Source organism: Callorhinus ursinus, unplaced genomic scaffold (assembly GCF_003265705.2).
Source record: "Callorhinus ursinus isolate GAN/ISIS: 27379988/994484 unplaced genomic scaffold, GSC_fseal_2.0 scaffold61, whole genome shotgun sequence".
NCBI classification, from domain to species: domain Eukaryota; kingdom Metazoa; phylum Chordata; class Mammalia; order Carnivora; family Otariidae; genus Callorhinus; species Callorhinus ursinus.
Window position 1 is genome coordinate 2,728,809 of NW_027397123.1, and position 21,501 is coordinate 2,750,309.

At 39.0% G+C, this 21,501-nt stretch overlaps 1 protein-coding gene across 2 annotated transcripts in view; it reads right to left on the reverse strand.

Moving 5' to 3' along the window:
- Window positions 1-338: 338 nt before the first annotated feature.
- Window positions 339-21,501, reverse strand: part of LOC141371219 (uncharacterized) — a 34,247-nt gene continuing 13,084 nt past the window's right edge. The window contains exons 3-6 of one of the 2 annotated variants that reach the window (XM_073885246.1): window positions 16,558-16,643; window positions 14,473-14,599; window positions 13,247-13,345; window positions 339-6,172 (exon numbers count right to left, since the gene is read on the reverse strand). In XM_073885246.1, the coding sequence (XP_073741347.1) occupies window positions 4,479-6,172; window positions 13,247-13,345; window positions 14,473-14,599; window positions 16,558-16,643 (2,006 nt within the window). In that variant the 3' untranslated portion in view covers window positions 339-4,478. The remainder of the gene's footprint in view (window positions 6,173-13,246; window positions 13,346-14,472; window positions 14,600-16,557; window positions 16,644-21,501) is intronic. The other variant, XM_073885247.1, reaches the window with a different exon arrangement.

The following is a 21,501-nucleotide window of genomic DNA, read 5'->3' on the forward strand; positions in this document are numbered from 1 at the left end:
TTTCTGAAATTCTCTGCACAGCTTCCTTTTCTCTGGAACTGCTCTGCAACTTCCAGACACATCAATCTCTTTGATCTCCATCTTCTCAACACAATCAGAACAACATGCTCTGTTTGGGATAACTTTTCTCATTATTTAGAACGTGTCTTCAGGTAGAAAGTTGGTGTGCTCACAGTGCTCACTTCATTTGTATTTCTTTTGTTGGGGATAACAGTCCTTGTTTAAACTTTTTATTCCATCATGGCTCCAAAGGAAGTCCTTATTTTTTGCTCCTGGTGATAGTATGGGGAATGAACACTCTCATACATTAATTATGAGAATGTAAACTGAGTGTTTCAAAATCTGGCCCAATCTATTAAAATTTAAAATGTACACATAATTTGACTTAGTCTAATCTGTAAGAATATATTCTGTAGAAATAAAAACACAAATGTGCAAGAATAAGCATATAAGGACATTTATTGCAGTGGTTTGCAGCAACAGAGAAATAACCTGAATACTCAGTTTGGGGGGATAGGGAGGATATTATCATGGCATTGCTGGTACTATGTTCATGTTTTGTTCTGTAGGCATTTTTTAAAAAGTCAGAAAAGCAAGTGTATGAGACATACCAACAAAATGCCATGAGCAGGTGTCTTTTAAATCCTGATTCAAATAAACCAACTATAATCATTAATTATCTGTTCAAGATACATACTGAAATATGTAGAGGGGAAATGCTAAAATATACTGGTTTGGCTTTAAAATATCCCAGCCAAAAATATTTGGAAGATTAACAAGAAAGGTAAAATAGGAGTGATTATTAAAAATATGTAATACTGTATGTTATCTATATTAGATTTAAAATTAAAAAATAAAAATTATGTGACAGGTATATGGCTGTTCATTTTATTATCCTATTTTTGTTATATGCTTGAAATGTTCTACAATAAAAAGTTAAAACAAGTTACAGTGGACAGTTATTCCATTAAAACATTATTTTTTTTTAGACTCAAAGGTGGACCATATTTGAGAACAGAGGGAAACGTCACAAGATAAAAACCAAAGTTTTGACAGTAGATGGGCGGGAGGTAGTGAACATGATTCTTTTTAATTTGCACTATTTCTTTGGCATGGGTTAAACTTTGTTATGTAACTATATAAGAGGAATGTAATGACCTTTGAAAAGAATTATACGCATGTAGGGGAAATAAAGCTTAATTTTGAATGGGTGTGATGGTATCAATATATCTTAAAGTAGCAACTAAATCAGCATAGCAGCCACTTCTGTTTGTCTTTATTAACTCTTTGATTAGTGTACATTCCTATCCCCTCACCATTACCTCAATAGGGAAATTCTAAGTTTCAAACAATTTATGAAATAAATATAAAGTACTGAGATAATTAATATTCATTCAAGTTTCACATTAAACAATCTCATAACAATAGCATAAAGAATAAAAATCTAACTAAATCAATCTAGGTCAAGAGACTAGGGAAAGGGTTGTGAAAACTTGAGCTAGAGGAACTTTTCCTGTATAGTGTACTAATTGTAGAACAGAAAAGTACTACAGCACCCGCCAAATTTAATTAACTGCCATAATGCCTTAAATTTCCTCTTATAATTATTCCTTTTGGTCAGCAATGGATTTCTCAAAGTGTGTTCATAATCCAAAGATAGTAAGTATTGCGGAAGAGAAAGGATTCATGGTTAGGACTGGTAAACAATGGGTTAAACAATGGTAATATTTTCTTTATTGTAGGTCTTCTCACAACCTTTTAATTTGGCTTGTTCAAAGTGGAATTCATTGGCCAGCAAGGGAATTTGGTTATACACTGCAGTATACAATGAGACAGGCCCCTCTTCTCCAGTGGTATTTGGAGATTATTATGTTTTGAACATATTTTGGGAGATTTTGGTTCTGGGTATTTTCTGCCAATATGCAAATATGTTACATGCCAGATGTATATAAATGACTAAAGATCAATGTAGCAAATAACATTTTACTTACATTTCATTATTTACATTTTCTTTAAATTCAGTGTGGTAATGATGCCATAGTTTGTCCAATCTGAGCAGGGAATGCATGACTGCATTAGCATCACAGTGCTTGCTCTAATGATTCAGGGAAGTTCTAATGGTTCTCAATCATCTTTTTTTTTTTCACTTTTAAAAATGGCAAATTAGCATTGGATTATAATTTGAGAGAGAGCGCATGTGTGCATGGGGCATACTGAGGGGGGGGGGGAAGGCAGGGAGGGGCAGAGGGAGAGACAGAGAGAGAATCCCAAGCAGGCTCCATGCTCAGCACAGAGGCCTATGCAGGGCTCAATCTCACCACTTCAAGATCATGACCTGAGCCAAAATCAAGAGTCAGATCCGACTGAGCCACTGAGGGGCCCCGGGATTATAATTTTGTAATATAAATGTAAAACCAGTGTTTTTCAGAGTGGGGATAATGAACAGTATTAAGTTGTGAAGACAACAGGTAAGGCTGTAGTGTTTATTACAGACACTGTAATAGAAAACAGCAAGGTGCATCACATGTAGAAAAGGTAAGTATTGTTTTGGGAACTTCTGTTTCAATTGTTCTATCAGTGGTTTTTATTTTACTTTTATTATTATTATTTTATTTTCTTAATTGTTATTTGTGTCTATTATGTACTAATGCATTTCATTATTTATATCATAGTATCTGTTTCTTGAAGCGTAGAAGGAAAACATAATCCATACTTTGTGTTTAAAATCACTGCAAGCAGGGACGCCTGGGTTGATCAGTGGGTGAGGCATCTGCCTTTGGCTCAGATCATGATCTCAGGTCCTGGGATTGAGCCCCATGTCGGGCTCCCTGCTCAGCAAGGAGTCTGCTTCTGCTTCTCCCTCTCCCTCTCCCCCTCCCGCTGCCCATGTGCTCTCTCTCTCTCTCTAATAAATAAAATCTTTTAAAAAAATAAAATCATTGCATGCACAATCATCTGCTAATTATTTACTTGTTTACTGGGTTTTAAATGTTTTATATTATTCTGAAATCTCTGAGAGAAATCAAGTAGGTGGTTTAAGTTGAATTTAAACCTAATCAAGACATTTGAATGGGCTGGAAACATATTATCATTTTTCCCATTTAAAATAATGCAATGTAGACTGAGATTTGGGCATCTGAAAATGTACTATTCAACATATTATCAGGAATGGATTAGATACAGATAACGAGAAAAAACTGTAGTTGGCAAATTTTGATTTCTCATTTAAGATGGTAATTATTTTACATAGTTTTTCTTTTTTTTTTTTTAAAGATTTTATTTATCTAACAGAGAGAGACACAGCGAGAGAGGGAACACAAGCAGGGGGAGTGGGAGAGGGAGAAGCAGGCTTCCCGCCGAGTAGGGAGCCCGATGCCGGGCTCGATCCCAGGACCCTGGGACCATGACCTGAGCTGAAGACAGACACTTAACCACTGAGCCACCCAGGCACCCCCATAGTTTTTCTTCTTTTAGTAGTTTTTTTTTCTTTTAATGGAGCTATTTGGTATCATATTGTTGATATATTATTTTTCTCTTAAAGTAGTAATTAGAAAATGTGGAATAATAACTTCTGCTTTTGGAATTTGCTTTAGAAAAATCACCTCTCCTTGATTTTATAAAAAAGCTCTATAACTCTAAAGGAATTTCTTCTATAACTTGTTTGCAGTATGAATTATCTGGTGCAGCAAAATTTATGAGCTCTAAAATGGAGAGCTTCCTGCCCTTATTATATTCTAAAGCTTCTGTCATAGAATAAATTATCTGGTGTTCAAAAAGGGATAGATGGCAAAAACAAAACAAAAAGGGGGGCACCTAGGTGGCTCAGTTGGTTAGGCATCTGCCTTTGGCTCAGGTCATGATCCTGGGGTCTTGGGATTGAGCCCATCGGGCTCCCCATTCAGCTACACCCTGCACTCACTTGTGCGCATGTGCTCTCTCTCTCAAATAAATAAAATCTAAAACAAAAACCAAAAAGGGAATAGATGGTAATAAAATGCTTACATCTTACTGTACTCAAAAATATTCTTACCATTTGACTTCTCTAATAGCATATAATAATGATGATAGTAGAAATAATAAGATAACTGAGTATCAGATACTGTCCAAAGGGAGTTGCATAATCATTTATAATTTAATCAATGTGATATCATTACATTATTTTACACAAAGAAACTGAGGCACAAAGAGGTTAAGTAACTTCTCCAATTTCACAGGAAATGGTGAAATAGAGATGGTGCTCAATAAAGGATATACTCCAGCATTCCATTCCAAGGTTATAGAGATTCTTAAAAATGTATAATGGATTCCAGAAGTTATTTCTGCAGTCATTAATACAGGCTTTCTAAAAATCAGTTGATTTTGAGCACAAACAGAAGGATGTCCTAAATTCATTACGAACATAATATGGGTTCTCTAGCATTCCAGAGGTGTTGAAGACATTAAAGCCTTTCTTATATTAAATCATATTCAAAGCTTTTTCAATTATGAAGCCTCATATGTTGAGCAAGTTGTGAATGACGTCTAAAGTCTTTACCACATTGAACACACACATAAGGTTTCTCACCAGTATGGATCCTTTGATGTAGAGTAAGTTCTGAGCCACGACTAAAGGCCTTCCCACATTCCTTACATTCATAGGGTTTCTCACCGGAATGAGTTCTTAGATGTTCAGTAAGATGTGAGCAACGAATAAAGGCCTTCCCACATTGCTTACATTCATAGGGTTTTTCACCTCTATGAATTCTCTGGTGTTCACTAAGTTGTGAGCCATAAATAAAAGCCTTGTCACATTCCTTACATTTGTAGGGTTTCTCACCTGTATGAATTCTCTGGTGATATGTAAGTTGTGTGGCACGATAAAAGGTCTTCCCACATTCCTTACATTCATAATGCTTCTCACCATGAATTTTCTCATGTTGAGTAAGATATGCACCACGAATAAAAGCCTTTCCACACTCCTTACATTCAAAGGGTTTCTCACCTGTATGAATTCTCTGATGTTCACTAAGTTGTTTGCCACAAATAAAGGCCTTCTCACATTCTCTACATTTATAGGGTTTTTCACCTGTATGAATTCTCTGATGTTGAGTAAGATTAGAATTAGAAATAAAGGCTTTCCCACAGTCTTTGCATTTATAGGGTCTCTCGCCTGTATGAACTCTCAGATGGTAAGTTAGTTGTGAGCCACGGAAAAAGGCCTTCCCACATTCTTTACATTCATAGGGTTTCTCACCTGTATGGATTCTCTGATGTTCGTTAAGTTGGGAGGCACATAAAAAGGCCTTCCCACATTCTTTACATCTGTAAGGCTTTTCACCAGTATGAACTCTTTGATGATAAGTAAGGTGTGAACCAAGAATAAAGGCCTTTCCACATTCCTTACACTCATAGGGTTTCTCACCACTATGAATTCTCTGATGGTAAGTGAGTTGAGAGCCAAGGATAAAGGACTTCCCACATTCCTTACATTCATAGGGTTTTTCACCACTATGAATTCTCTGATGGAGAGTATACTGTGAACAATAACTAAAGGCTTTTCCACATTTCTTACATTCATATGGTTTCTCTCCTGTATGAACTCTCTGATGTTCAGTGAGCTGTGAACTGCGAATAAAAGCCTTCCCACATGCCTTACACTGGTAAGGTTTTTCATTAGTATGAATTTTCTGATGTTGAATCAGATCAGAACTACGGCCAAAAGCCTTCCCACATTCCATACACTCATAAGGCTTTTCACCATTCTGAATCCTCTGATGTTGAATATAGGCTGGCTTTTTGCTGAAGGTCTTCCTATGTTTCTTAACTTCAGAGTGTTTTTCTTTATTATGGCTTTTCTCATGTTGAGTAAGGTATGACAGGTAGTTGAAAGCTTGTTCACATTCCTTACGTTTGTACAATTTTTCCTTGGTAGGATTTATCTGATGAAGAATAGGTGACATAGAATGGCTTTGAGTGGCCTTTTCGCCACAGGTAATTTTCATGTGCATGTAAAGTCCTTCCTGACTTTTCTGTTGACCCTCAAACTTTCCTTTGCCCTCCATCGTATCTCTAAGACCATTGTAATCAAGGTTATGACTGATAGGTTGACTCATACTCTCCCATTGCAGTGATTCCATTTCATAAGCTCCCTTTTCTGGAGATGACTTTTTGGTCTCACAACTGGATTTCAAGTCTGGAAGATAACAAGAAAGCAAATTCCTGCTGCTTCTGTTTACAAGGAGAAATGAAACTTCTAAAGTAAAAATCGTAGAAAAAGTAAAAATTCTTATAAGAACGGAATGGTTTAAACAGTGCTGAAATATTTTGTGCAATTAAAATAAAAGGCACAAGGAGAAAACATAGAATAAGGGGAGTTTATAGGGAGGAAAGAAATCAGAGAAACAGTTTAAGTGTGTGGTTCTTAAAACTTTGGAGTGGATTAGAATCCAACCAAGGAAGCTTACAAAATAACAGCAAAAACCATCCCCTGGAAACATTCGATCAAATGTCTGGGTAGATATCCAATCTATCAACAAGTCCTATTACTTCTCCCATTAAAGTTTATCAAGTATCTGACCATAACCACTACTATTGCCCTAGGCCAAACCACCTGTCTCTCACTGTAATAGCCTCTTGACTGGTCTCTGTTCCTTGAACTTGGCCCCTACTCTTTGTTCTTCACATAGAAGCCAGAAGAATTCTTTAAAACTGTAATTCAGGGGCACCTGGGTGGCTCAGTCGTTAAGCGTCTGCCTTCAGCTCAGGTCATGGTCTCAGGGTCCTGGGATCGAGCCCCGCATCGGGCTTCCTGCTCAGTGGGAGCCCTTCTTCCTCTCCCACTGCCCCTGCTAGTGTTCCTGCTCTCGCTATCTCTCTCTCTGTCAAATGAATAAATTAAAAAAAAAAATCTTTAAAAAAAATAAAAAAATTAAACTGTAATTCAGGGGCACCTGGGGGGCTCAGTCGTTAAGTGTCTGCCTTCGGCTCAGGTCATGATCCCAACCCCACGTTGGGCTCCCTGCTCAGTGGGAAGCCTGCTTCTCCCTCTTGCACTCCCCCTGCTTGTGTTCCCTCTCTAGCTGTCTCTTTCTGTCAAACAAATAAATAAAATCTTTAAAAAAAAGTAATTCATATCACATTACTCCCCTGCAAAAATCTTCTAAGAGTTTACCATCTCAGAATAATACCCAAAGTCCTTACTTATTATGGCCCACAAGACCTTACTCACATGAGTTTGCCCTTCTCTGATGTCATCTCTTACCACTCCTAATTATTCATTCTGTTCTCACCACAATGGCTTCCTTGCTGTTCAAAAATGCCAAGCATGTGCCTCTGTGTTTACCTTTTGGGATGCTCTTTCCCCAGATATCTGCTCTCTCACTTCAGTTTTCTGCTCAAATGTCACATTATCAAAACATCCAATATAGAATTGCACCTATATTACATTTATTACTAATGGATATACTATTTTTAAAGTTCCTTGTCTGTCCCCCCATGCTTAATCAAAGCAATGACTTTGCTTCATTCTCTGCTTTATTTTTACTGCCTAGAACCATTACCTGCATATTGACGCTCAATATTTGTCAGCAACTTTAAAACTGCAAATTTTCCTTCATTTATCAATCTCCCCAGGTGCTTCTGGTATAGAAAGAGGTTTGAAAATACAGCTTAAAACCTTTCAATGGTTTACCCCTTCTATTTCAAATAAAATCCAAATTCCTGTTCACGGACTAAAAGCCCCTGCATGATCCATTCCTTGATTACCTTTCTGACCTCATTTTGAACCATTCCTATCTTCAGAAACAATGCTCTAACCTTACTGGCTTTATTTAAGTTCCTGGAACATATAAAATTCCTTCCCATTTCAGACTCTCACATGCTGTTCCATCTGCCAGAAATGCTCTCTGCCTGGCCAATTCCTTTTGTCTGAAATGTCCTAACTTAAATGGCAGCTGCTCAGAAAGACTATCCTGGAAAACTCTAATTGAGTCTGTGCTTTATCTTAATCTCTATACTTGTACCTTATTCCTCATTCTTGTTTCAATTTTTCCAATTCTAGAATTATATTTCATTTGTTTATGTTGGTCTTCCTACTCCTCAAGCTTTACAAGTGTAGAAAAAATATGCCTGTTTATATTCCCCAGAACACAGAAAGCATACACAATATTTTCTTCCCTTTATACATTTTTTCAGGTCTTCCTTCCCAGTACATTCCACTCAAGGTCAAATGTTGTATTTCCCAGAAAAGCATCTCTAAAATATTCTAGAAAGAGTGACAAGTTTACACAGTAAAGAAAGTTTTAAGTTATTCTGAACAAAGATGAATAGCTATAACCTTTAAATGTAGAAGAACACTATCCAATATGACTGGAGCATGATGCACAGTCTCTGACAACACTGCACATAGGCTGTAGAATGTAACAGAGGATGATATTAAGAAAGAAAATCAACATAAATCAGCAAAATCAAGTTTAAACAGTCTTTAGAAATGAATCAGAGGGACTCCTGGGTGGTGTAGTCGGTTAAACATCTGACTCTTGATTTCAGCTCAGGTCATGATCTCAGGGTTGTGAGACTGAGCCCCCCATCGGGCTCTGTGCTGGGCGTGGACACTGTTTAAGATTCTCTCTCTCACCTTCTCTTTGCCCTTCCCCACTCTAAAAATTTTTTTAAAAAAGAAATGAGTCAGAAATCCAAGGAAAACATGCTTTTGCTGAAAAGCAGAAAGAAATTATAAACAAAAAAATTATAAACAACAAGAAACCCCCAGGCAGCTCAGTTTAACATCAACTCCTGTCAGCAAAATTTACTGGGATGAGATATCTCGCTTGTACTTTGTTTTTGAAAGAGAAGCACAATATGGTTTACAAAACACTAGGAAAGAAACCAACTGGAATATGGTGATTAAGGGAACACTGTAAGGATCAAATAAATCCAGTTTAGACTCAACTGCTCTCCAAGTTATAATAACATGATTAAACTGTTATTTTTGTTGTCATTAAATTAATGGAAGAAAAAATGAGAAAACTGAAAAAGAGGTAATGGCTTAGGATGACAAAATGGAGTCTGAAAAGCAGAAGTCATTTGGGGAGACCTCTTTCATTCTTGCCCCCCTCAACTCCTGCTGAACTGATCTACTAAATTGCTCTTGAATCTGTTTCTTATCCCCAGTGCCACTATCAACACTCCGAGAAAGCCAAAGCACCTCTTGTTTGAACAATAACCTACTCAATCATGTCTTGAGACCCTTTCTTCTAATCTCCATCTGGCAGTCAAGAATGATATATTAAATATGTAAATTGCATTGTTTCAAATGTCCTACTTAAGATTCTTCATTAGCTTGCAAATGCTTTGGGGACAAAATTCAAAGATAAGAAATACAGATTATATTATGATCAAATACACAAACATAAAACAAATAGGTCATGAAATTATCTTTGCTACATGGGATGCATTTTGATTTTTTTTTTAAATTTTCTCTTCTGGGGGCACCTGGGTGGCTCAGTTGTTAAGCGTCTGCCTTCGGCTCAGGTCGTGATCCCAGGGTCCTGGGATCGAGCCCCGCATCGGGCTCCCTGCTCCGCAGGAAGCCTGCTTCTCCCTCTCCCACTCCCCATGCTTGTGTTCCCTCTCTCGCTGTGTCTCTCTCTGTCAAATAAATAAATAAAATCTTTTTTTTTATTTTTTTTAAATATTTTCTTTTTTAATTTTTTTAAGATTTTATTTATTTATTTGACAGAGAGAGAGAGAAGAGTGAGAGCAGGAACACAAGCAGGGGGAGTGGGAGAGGGAGAGACAGGCTTCCCGCCAAGCGGGGAGCCCGATGCGGGGCCTGATCCCAGGACCCTGGGATCACGACCTGAGCCGAAGGCAGACGCTTAACGACTGAGCCACCCAGGCGCCCCAAATAAATAAAATCTTAAAAAAAAAAAAAAACTTCTCATGGGGCACATGGGTGGCTCAGTTGGTTAAACAACTGCCTTCAGCTCAGTTCATGGTCTCAGGGTCCCGGGATCAAACCCCGCATCAGGCTCCCTGCTCAGCAGGAAGCTTGCTTCTCCCTCTCCCACTCCCCCTGCTTGTGTTCCCTCTCTCGCTGTCTCTCTGTGTGTCAAATAAATAAATAAAATCTTTAAAGAAAAAAAGTTTTTTCTCTTCTGTTATTTTCTTTAAGAAACAAAACAAAACCAAAAAAAATTTTTTTAAATGCTGCTCATAACCCACAAGTCATTTTTTTTCCACAAGTCATTTTTTAAAGATTTATTTATTTATTTTAGAGAGGGAGAAAAAGCACGTGTGCCAAGTGGGAGGAGGGGCAGAGGAAGAGGGAGAGAATCCTCAAGCAGACTCCCCACTGAACGTGGATCCCAATGATGTAGCTCCATCCCAGGACCTCAAGATCATGACCAGAGCTAAAATCAAGAATTGGATGCTTAACCAACTGAGCCACCCAAGCACCTCTACCAAGTCATTTTTATAACCCCTAGAAGGTTCTTCCTGGCCTAGACCCTGCCAGACTCTCCAAACTCACACCTGGCATCTGTCCCTCACTAGGCTCCAACTATAAGGGCCTTCTTTGAATACCTCATTATTACACCAAGCTCCATCCTCCTATAGCCTTCAGTACACTGTTGCCTCTGCCAGGAATGCTCCTTCCCTCTACCCTCAGCCTCCCTACCTGCTTTACATCCTTTCGGGGCTCACCTGAAACTTCACGTCCCTTTGCTATTCCTGAAAAGCTGTCCCCAATCCCAGACTCCAGCAATGTTGCACCTGTAATTCTCTCTTATATTAAGACAGCCACTCCACCCACTGCAGCCTATAAGAGAAGCCCCCAGAGCTTTGGATGTTGGTAAGACCTTCATATCCTGCTATTAATGCTGGCTTCTCCCAGGAAGGCTTGACTTCCATCAGCTCTTAGTCCAACAATGCCACTGCCCTTAGGTTATAATAGGAAGAAGTACTCATCTTCCCCAGAGAAACTACTCCAGGACCAATCCTGGAATTGGGATACCTGGGTATCCCAGTACTCCTGGAAAGCCCTGGTTTCCTGCATCCTTGTTCAACACTAAGACTCTCATCCTATTCCAGGTCTAGACATCTTTTATTGTGACACAGTATTCTCTTGCTCTCTAACCAGCAGGCCTTCAGGAACTCACAGTATACTTTCTGCAAATACTCTGCAACCTCAGCCTCCTTCCCTTCTGTGTGTTCTCTTCACCTCTTGCTCTGTTTGCAACTTTGAGCACACTGCTTCCTCTGAAGCACTATTTTCCTCTACCTCATTCCACTTACCTTCCCCCCACAGTAGACATAATAGACCTTGTTATTTCCAATTATGGCAAGACCTCCAAAATCTCAATTTCGAGTAACCATCCTTTCTGATCACTAACACCCATATTTCCTGATCACTTACTCTTGTACCATCTCTCCAATATTTATCTCATTCTTAAAGACTCCTTTGAAATCAAAACAAAACAACCTCTCCTTTGATTGTACGGTTCACCCTGCAGCTCCTATTCATTTACTGTACTCCTTCCTGGTAAAACTTCTCAAAAGAGATGTCTGTTATTTCCTGTCAGTAATTTTCCCCCCTTTCTCTCCCACCCTTAGAACTTAACATTTTTGTCATATTTCCTTCTAGGCTTTTTTCCTTGCACTTTTATGCAGTTGAAATAGTACTACATATACAAACTTGAATCACACTTCTTTGTCCTAATTATCACAGCACTATTATTAAAAACTTCTAATACATTTTAAAACTCTATTTGTACTTTTGAGAATTCCTCAAATGGGCCCTCAACACTGCCTGGTGAGTTAAGTCACTGTCCCACAACAGTTTTTATTGTTGGCTTATTTATTCTCTTCTTAATCCTCTACAGTCAGGTTGTCATTCCTCTCATTTCTAAACCTGCTCTGTCTGGATCACCAGTCCCCTTTGTCTTGCCAAATCCAATAGCCAGGTCTCATCCTTCATCCTCCTTGACCTCATGGCAGCATCTCTCACAGTTAACTGCTCCCTCCTTGTGTTTGTCATTGGCTTCCCGTCCTCTGTATTCCTGATTGCATCCTAGATCATAGGTTGCTTAAGTTACTCCTGAATTTCCTTTGCTGGATCATTTTCCTTTTCCTAGCTAAGTGCTGGAATGCCCCATGGTTTAGCCCCTAGACTTCACCTTGACTTCCATCTAGATCAATTCCCTCCATAATCTCATCTAACCCCATAATCCAGAGATTAACCTCATATTTATTCCTCAGTCCTGACTACCATCCTGCAGCCTTTTAAATGCTTCTCTAACTTCTCTATTAAGGATATTTAATGGCCATCTCAAATGCATTATTCTTGACTTCCTTCCGCAAGCTTCCAAACTCTGATACCTCTTTCTATTTCTAATCCTTCAGCAAATCCTATTAATTTTACCATCAAATATAACCAGACTATAACACATTCTCAGCACCTTCACATATTAAACCCCATTCCAAGCCACTATTATCTCTAATGTGGAATCCTGAACTAGTCCTCTAACTGGTCTTCCTGCTTTCATTCTTATCCTCATTCTACACAAGCACCCAGAGTGATCTTTAAACAAAGATCCCCTACTCACCTGCACAAAACCCTCCAAGGGCTTCTTATCATGCTTAGGATAAAATCTCATTCCTTGCAATGGCCTATGTGGCCTTATACGACCTGTTCTCTGCCTATTTCTCTGACTTCATCATTAATTTCCACTTTCACTCTCTTCATTCTAACCACACAACCTTCCTGCTGATCCTCAAATAAGTGAAGTTCAGCATTTCCTCAGGACCTCTGCACTTCTGTTCCATCTGCCTAAACACACACTTTTTTTTTTTTTTTTGGCATGGCTAATTTCATTTAGGCCTCAGTTCAAAATTAGCTCCTCTGGGAGATCGTCCCTGATTATCCTAATCTAAGAACACAGCAAGCTCTCAACAAACACTTGCTGGCTGGAGATACCAACTCAATTAAAAAAAGAAAGAAGAGAATTATCTCTGGAAGAAACCAAAGGTAGCTTCTTCATTAAAACAAAAGGGGAATATGAGAGAGGAAGAGTAGTGAATGTGAGTTGGAAGGGAAGTTCCTTTGAGAACTCATATTGATATCACCTTCCTGCTGAGACCTTAGACTTCTTTCAGCAGGCCTTTGAAGAGAGAGCTTCACACAAACATCTCAAAGTACTGCCACCTCACAGACCAGCTGTATTATTATCAGCAAGAGCTGCTCTTATGTGACTAGCTCTTTATTCACCTGAGCTCCTTCTTCTTGTCATGGCTCTCATCACCATCCAGGGGTCCTTCCCTTGCTCCAATAAAGAAAATACATCTGGTTTAGGGATCGAACATCCAGCTTAAAAGAAAAGAAATGGGATATGATCATGGTATGGGAGTCCCAGATTCAAATCTAGTCCATTGGTCATCAAAGAGAGACACTGAAGGAAGTGACAGAGGAAAATGTGAAGGTCTGAAGGATGAGAAATAAGAAAGCATACACAGTGGAGCTGTCTACTTCTGTTATCTAGGATGCAAGGGGAAGTTATTCAAATACTAAATGTGTCTTAAAGTTATCAGTGGAAAGGAGGAAGAGAAGGGACAAAAGCAGGGAAGGAAGGTGTCTTGTTTTGCAGAACCAACAGTTCCAGCAAAGGAGACACCTAAGTAGATGTTTTACCTGATAGCCCCTTGCTAAGTGTGTCTAGCCCAATAGCCCCTGATGTGAGTCAGTTTGAGCCAGAAGGGAGCTGAGGACCTGCACAGAAGCCCCCCTGAGCTGACCTGAAGTTACCTTTAGCTCACTGTAATACTAAGATGTACTACATGTTGGCTAATTGAATTTAAATTTTAAAAAATACTACTAAGGGGGTGCCTGGGTGGCTCAGTCGTTAAGCATCTGCCTTCGGCTCAGGTCATGATCCTAGGGTTCTAGGATCGAGCCCCACATCGGGCTCCCTGCTCCGTGGGAAGCCTGCTTCTCCCTCTCTCACTCCCCCTGCTTGTGTTCCCTCTCTCGCTGTCTCTCTCTCTCTGTCAAATAAATAAATAAAATCTTTAAAAAAAAATACTACTAAGATCTCTTCCTATGAGTAGAGTTTTGTGCCATTTTTTGAACATACATGTACACACTGGCACGTTGAAATGCTGGACATGTGCAACGGGACCAGAAGTGCCCATATGAGCTCCCTGCCCCTGCGCCCTGCATAAAAACTTCCTGTACTAACCCCACGGGGAGACAGTGCTTTCAGAACGATCTCCTGGTTTCCTTACTTGTAACAAGTAATAAAAAGTTCTTTGCTTTCAACATTTCCTTGGATTGTGTGCAATTTGGTACACAACAAGCAGTGAACTACTTGAGTTTGGTTACACTTCTATCTCCAGAAAACTCAAACCTTTCCTTAGGGAATAAAAACCAGAAAATCATAATGACACAGGCAGAAAATATGGGAGACAAGTTCTGAGTATTGTAGAAGATGATCTTACCCAGGGAGATCAGGTTACTGTAATTCTCCAACATCACATCCCTGTACAAGTCCCTCTGAGTGGAGTTAAGGCATTCCCACTCCTCCTGAGAGAAGTCGATGGCCACATCCTTGAAAGTCACCAACCACTGAAACAACAAGTCCATTTATTATTGGTGAAAATATGACAATGACTTTAAGGTAAAAGGAGGGCATGAAGGAAGGGGATGACACAGTAAATAGGTCATGGCTGAACACCTTGTAACATTAAAGGAAATTAGGAGCCTGCACAATAGTGTCAACATGATCCATGATCACTCCTATTGCTACAGAGGAAGATAAAATTTCCTATGTAAAATAGGATAATTCTATTATCCAGAAAAACCCAGGAATACAAAAGGCCAGATGAATGCAGCTATATAATTAAATGAAATGGTATATGCAGTCACACAGAATATTAAGCTTTCAAATTCTCAAAAAACAATAATTATCAATAAATATGAGTTCTTTCCTTCTCTTCTCCCCTTGAAGAAAAAGGTAAACAAATTTAATGAAATGTTTCCAAATAATTTTTAATAAATCTCTAGGCTAAAACATAGAATTTGGGGGGGGGGTCCCTGGGTGGCTCAGTCAGTTAAGCATCTGACTTCAGCTCAAGTCATGATCCCAGGGTCCTGAGATCGAGCCTTTCTATGGCGTTCCCCGCTCGGCAGCAAGTCTGCTTGGGATTCTCTCTCTCCCTCTCCTTCTGCCCCTCCACCCACTCACACACACACACTCTCTCTCTCTCTCTCTAAACAAATAAATAAATAAACAAAATATTTTTTTAAAAAACAATTTTTTGAAGATTCAAATTCTTCAAGTCACAATATTATGTCACAGAATATAACTGATATTTCCATTTTATGGATGAAATGATCTGCCTATTTGGGATTATTTCAATTAAGTTCTCTAATGTCTTTGAGCCCTAAGAATCTACAGTTTTCAAGAGAGTAGGCATTTGGCAGATTTTATTTCTACTTCCTTTTGTGCAAGCTGATGGATGCCAATCTAGGTGCTATAGGCATCACAAACACATTCCGGCCAACTCCAAGGTAAACCTGACTGCTGATCATCCTCTCATTGATTCCTGGGCAAGAGGGTTGTGGTACATGGAATAACAGCCCTCCAAAGATGTCCACACCTGAATCCCTGAACCTTTGAATATGTAACCTTATATGACAAATGTAGATGTGATTAGGATCTTTAGATGGATAGATTATCCTGGATTATCTGGTTGGGCCCAATGTAACCATAAGGGTATTTTAAGTGACAGAAGCAGACAGAAGAGTCAGAGAAGGAGATGTGATAATGAAAGCAGAAGTCAGAATGATGATTGCTGGCTCTAAAAATGGAAGGGAGCCATGAGCCAAGGAAGGTGGACAGCCTACAGCAGCTGGAAAAATGCAAGCAAACAGATTCTCCTCTAGAACCTCCAGAAGAACACAGACCTACCAACACCTCGATTTTAGCCTGTAAAACCAATTTCAGACTTTGACCTCCAGAAGTATAGATAATAAACTTGGGTTGTTTTAAGTCACTAAGTTTGTAATAATTTGTTGCAGCATCAACAGGAACTATACAAGAGGCAAGATCTCTTCCTTCTCAGACTTTAGTTCCCCACCCAACCTTAAAAGCCTCACAGAACATGTCCTCACTCACTGAGACCTGGAACAGCCAGCAGAAATGCTGTCACTTCCAAGTGGGAAACCTAGGTTTGTAGAGATCAGTTTGTTATGGGTCCCATGTAACTACCTCACCAAACCGTTATACTAATACTGCTCTTAAGGGTAGACATTTCTGCTTCCTTAGGGCTCCTGGCAGAAGACTTTGCATGTAAAATATGTAGAATGAGCTGGAAAAAACACCTAAACACTATCTGGTGAAGGGAAAAGCATTTAGAGAATGGAGCTCTTTGCTAGGATCAGTCACTGGAATGGGAAAAATTGGGGAGCGGTTCCCTTAGGCAACTAAGGCAGGCAGAAAATTTGGGGATAAATAAATCTGGTGTTCACATAACACAACAAATGATTGTGCTTGAAGGAGGAAAAATGAAATAGCAACTCACATGGGGCATGTTTTTTAGAACTGTCAGGACTGATCGGTTTTCTGGGTTCTTCTCCTGGAGATATGCAGAGTCCAAAGAAGGCAGAGCTAGAGAGGGAAAAAGAAGCCATGAGGTCAGGATTGCCTCAGGGCCCACAAAATAAGCACCTTGGAACTACCTTTATTTCACCTCTTTGAGGGAGTTTGGAAAAATCTTAGCCTTCCTTCAAATTCAATGGAATACAGCTGTGGCAGAAGGAATTCATGCCAGAGTTTTCCTCAATCCCCATGATCCTTAACGGGACCTCAGAGGGTGCTAGTTTTCCAGGGTATCTCACACTTTTAGTATAGGGGCATACCTAGGAAGCCCTGGGGAGCACAGCTTCCCCAGGTATCCCTCCCCAACACATACATACAAGTATGAAGTGAGATGTTTTGCTCTCACAGCTTAAGGGGTCAATCCCATAAGCCTGCTCCTAACTCCAGAAGCCAAACTGAAATCCCTGGCCATCAGTACTTCTGACCAACCAGCTATAAACTGGGGGCTCCCACAATCTCCTCCTAAGTTTTATACTTTGTTAGGATGGCTCACATAACTCAGGAAGGTACTCCACCTACATTTATGAATTTATTATAGAGGATACAACTCTGGAACAGCCAAATGGAAAAGATGCATAGGACAAGGTATTGGCAGGGGGAATGCTTGGAGCTTTCCATGCCCTCTCTGGGAATGCCAACTTCACAACAGCTCAGTGTGTTCACCAACCCAGAAGCTCATCGAATCTCCTAGTGCAGGAGTTTGTATGGCCCTTAACCTCCGGTGTTACCCACACTTTTCCTGGAGGTCAGTGGATGGGTTGGAAAGTTCCAATCCTCTAATCACTTAGTCCTTCTGGTAACCCCAACCCCATTCTGAGACTATCTAGGGGCCCACCCTAGCCACTTCATTAGCATAAATTCAGGGGCTTGTTATGAAAAATGAAAGACACTCCTCTATCACTCAGAAAATTCCAAGGGTGTTAGGAGCTCTGTGCCAAGAACTGGGGATAAAAACCAAATATATTATTATATCACAAATACTACTGCAAAATTTGACATACCAGCAAACAAAAATGCAACAGCATGTTAAAAAACAATCATAACTAAGTGGGACTTTCTCTGTAATAAAAAGATGGTTTGATATTAGAATGTCCACTTATATAATCCACAATATTAATCGTTGTATGGAAGAAAATCATACTATCTTCATAAATGCCAAAAAAATTTCACAAAATTTACCATCCATTCCTGGTAAGAACACAAGAAATAGGAATTGATGACTATTTTAATGATAGTCGGGAAAACTGACATGAATGGAGCCATTTTAAAATGAAGCTAGATGGACCACTCCAGAGAAATTGCCTTATGCCTCTCCATTTGAACCGGGTCAAAACCTGTAGACTGGGCAAAACAGCAACTGTTTCAGGCAACTGCTTGAAATGTCAGCAGGAGAACAGATCTGATCATAAGACTGAAGGTTGTGGACTTTCTGAAGAAATAATCAGTAGTCAATCAGTGTATAACCAAGAGTAGTTTAGCTTTTTTTTTTTCCTCTTAACTCATGTTAAAAAAAAAAAAATCCTGTTTTCACTCTACAAGTGGGACACTATTTGGTTTCTATCTGAATCTGCACTCCCTGAATTGAAAATTTTTTATCCTAATAAATGCTCATTTGCCTCTCGTGGCAGCACTCTATTTCCAGGTTTCCAGTAGAAACAAGGCAAGAATACCCACTACTCTATCACTTATCATTTTATTAGCTATATTAGTCAATATAAAAAGGCAAGAGAAATCAACAAGAGCAACAAGAATAAGAAAAGAATAGGCAAACTCCCTCTATGAGATATGACAGCATGCCTAAAAACCCCATGAGTGCAATGAAAGAAAAAAAAACAACTTAGTAAATTAGCAGGATATAAAATTGGCATGAAAAGAAATGACCTTTATATATAAAACAATAATCACATAGAAAATATAATAAAGAAAAGCCACAAAAAGGATGAAATACCTAGGCCCAAGTTTGACAAGAAATGTTTAAAACCTACAAGAAAAACTTGAAATACTCCTGAAAGACCTAAAAATAGATTTAAACAAATGGTTAGAACAGCATTTCTCAACATCTTTTTCCATCACTGCCCCTCTGAAGAACCATTTTATTTATTTATTTTTAAAGATTTTATTTATTTATTTGACAGAGAGAGATACGGCGAGAGAGGGAACACAAGCAGGGGGAGTGGGAGAGGGAGAAGCAGACTCCCCGCTGAGCAGGGAGCCCGATGAGGGGCTCGATCCCAGGACCCTGAGATCATGACCTGAGCTGAAGGCAGATGCTTAACGACTGAGCCACCCAGGCGCCCGTGAAGAGCCATTTTAGACACTTTTTTTCCCCAACTGTCCCCCTTTACCATGAAATTTTAATAGGACAGATATACTATAGTATATGCATTTATGTAAGTATATAACATAAACAATGTAATCAAATTTTTAACATATCATTCAAAACCGTTCTTTTCTAGAAAAAAGTAAAACTGAAAAATTAATTTCTTAAAAATTATTTTTAGTGAACTTAACTTTTACTAGATAGAAGAAACTTAACTAGTTGATCTTCATTCCCGTATTGTCAACATTTTAACTTCTTAGCATTTGATGTAATTGATGGGTTTCACAATGTTAAACTTTACCCAAGATCTATGATCCTGAAAAATAGCCCAATGAGATAACCCCTCAATCTTTATGGACTAGGAAACAGCTGAATGAAATCAATCTCCCTTCCCCATATAACTTAGATAAGACTGGAAGATGACCCCTCCCCCCGTTTTTAACATACAAGGCCAGGCAGAGCCTCCAAATGGCCATTCTTTGTCTCATAAATAACTAGATGAGCTGTTGGACCCCACTGACTAATCTGGACAAAATGCCTGATAACTTCACTTGACGAAACTTTAGTCAGACTTCTCTCCTTCTTCCAGGCCCTTGAACTTTGGCCTACCCTGTATTCTGGGCCAGCATATGAATACAAACAACCCTCTTAACAATGACTCAAGCCACTCCCCAGCTGACTGCAGAGAACACAATCTACACAACTGACCACCCACTCATCCCACACTGCCACATCTACTTCTTTCTGGCCTTGTTTACCCTCCTTATAAAAGAAAATTCTTTTCTGCCTGACCTTTTAAATGCCTGCAGGTCTTATGGCTGGAATGCTCTCCCAATTACAAGTCTTCCTTCCCTCACTGCAGTGATCCTTTGGATAAAGTCATTCCTTAGCTAAGTCCAAATTTGTCTCTTATGAGACATGTTGAATAACTTTATAGAATACTAAAACATTCTTTTTATTTAATCCTCAAATACCAAGTCAAACACAGAAGCATGATACATAAACAACATCCACATGGCTGCCAATGGGCCCATGCAAGGCCACCTCTTACGATAGAACTTCAAGATTGAGCAATCATTTGAGAGAAAGGTCTCCATTTACAGCCACCTATTTGCCACAGGAGCACTGATCTTTTTTGGTAGCATTTACCTTGCATACATATATCTTCTGTGACCTCAGTGTTGGTGCCGTTCACATGATACCCAAGAAATGCCAATGAGAGAGTAAATAATGAGGAATAAGATTTTATTGGCTAAACTGAGTTTTGGAGAATCACAAACCATTACTGTATCTAAGATTTCTTCACTCCACCCCTGCCCAACACCAATTTTCAACCCCTGGAAGGCAGTATCACCCTTACTGAGAATACATGGGCTAAACCAATATATTACAATGAGGTTAATTCTCTGAACATGGATAGGATATTTGATATATAAATTAAAATATAAGTTAAATATGATCCCAATAAAAATACTAACGAGTATGGTGGTAGACACAAATTTAAATTCATTTTTTTTACAGATTTTATTTATTTATTTGACAGAGAGAAACAGTGAGAGAAGGAACACAAGCAGGGAGAGTAGGAGAGGGAGAAGCAGGCTTCCTGCCAAGCAGGGAGCCCAATGTGGGGCTCGATCCCAGGACCCTGGGGATCATGACCCGAGCCAAAGACAGACGCTTAACGACTGAGCCACCCAGGCACCCCCAAATTTAAATTCATTAAGCAAGAAAATTAAAAAAGCAAGAATAGCCAGAAAATGCCTAGAAAAAGAAGAGAACAGAGATTTAAAAGATGTTATAAAGTCTCTATCACTAAAATACTGGTTACTGGCACCTGAATAGACATTCAGATTAATGGAATTGTAGAACCTTTGATCTCTAGGGAAAAATGGATTATTTAATGTTATTGAAAAAAGTAAAATTGGATCCACATTTTATACCACATACCAGGATTAAATCCAAATGGATAAGAGATCTAAATATTAAAAACTGAAATCATAAAAATGCCACTCTTAGTTCATTTGGCTGCTATAACAAAATACCACAGACCAGGCAGCTTATAAACAACAGAAATTTATTTCTCACAGCTCTGGGGGCTGGAAGTCCAAAATCAGGGAGTCAGCTTGGCCAAATGAGGGCCCTCTTCTTAGTCACAGACTTACTGTATCCTCACTGGGCTTCTTTTATAAAGGCACTAATCACATTCATGAGGAATTTACTCTCATTATCTCATTACCTCCCAAAGGTTCCACCTCCAAATACTATGATTTTGGGCATTAGGATTTCAACGTATGAGTTTTTTGGGGAGGGTCAAACATTCAGCCCACAGGCATGCTAAAAGAAAAAAATGGTTGAGTTCCTTTTAGGTTGAGAGGAGAAAAGATTTTCTATTTCTTACAATCAAATGAATACATTTTACTATATTTAAAAATTGCCTAAAAGCACACAAACACAAATAACAAATTGGGAGATTATCTGCAACCTAAAAAAAAAAAAAAAAGAGTGACTCTTCCTAAGACCAAAAGAGCTTCACTTTAAAAATCAAGA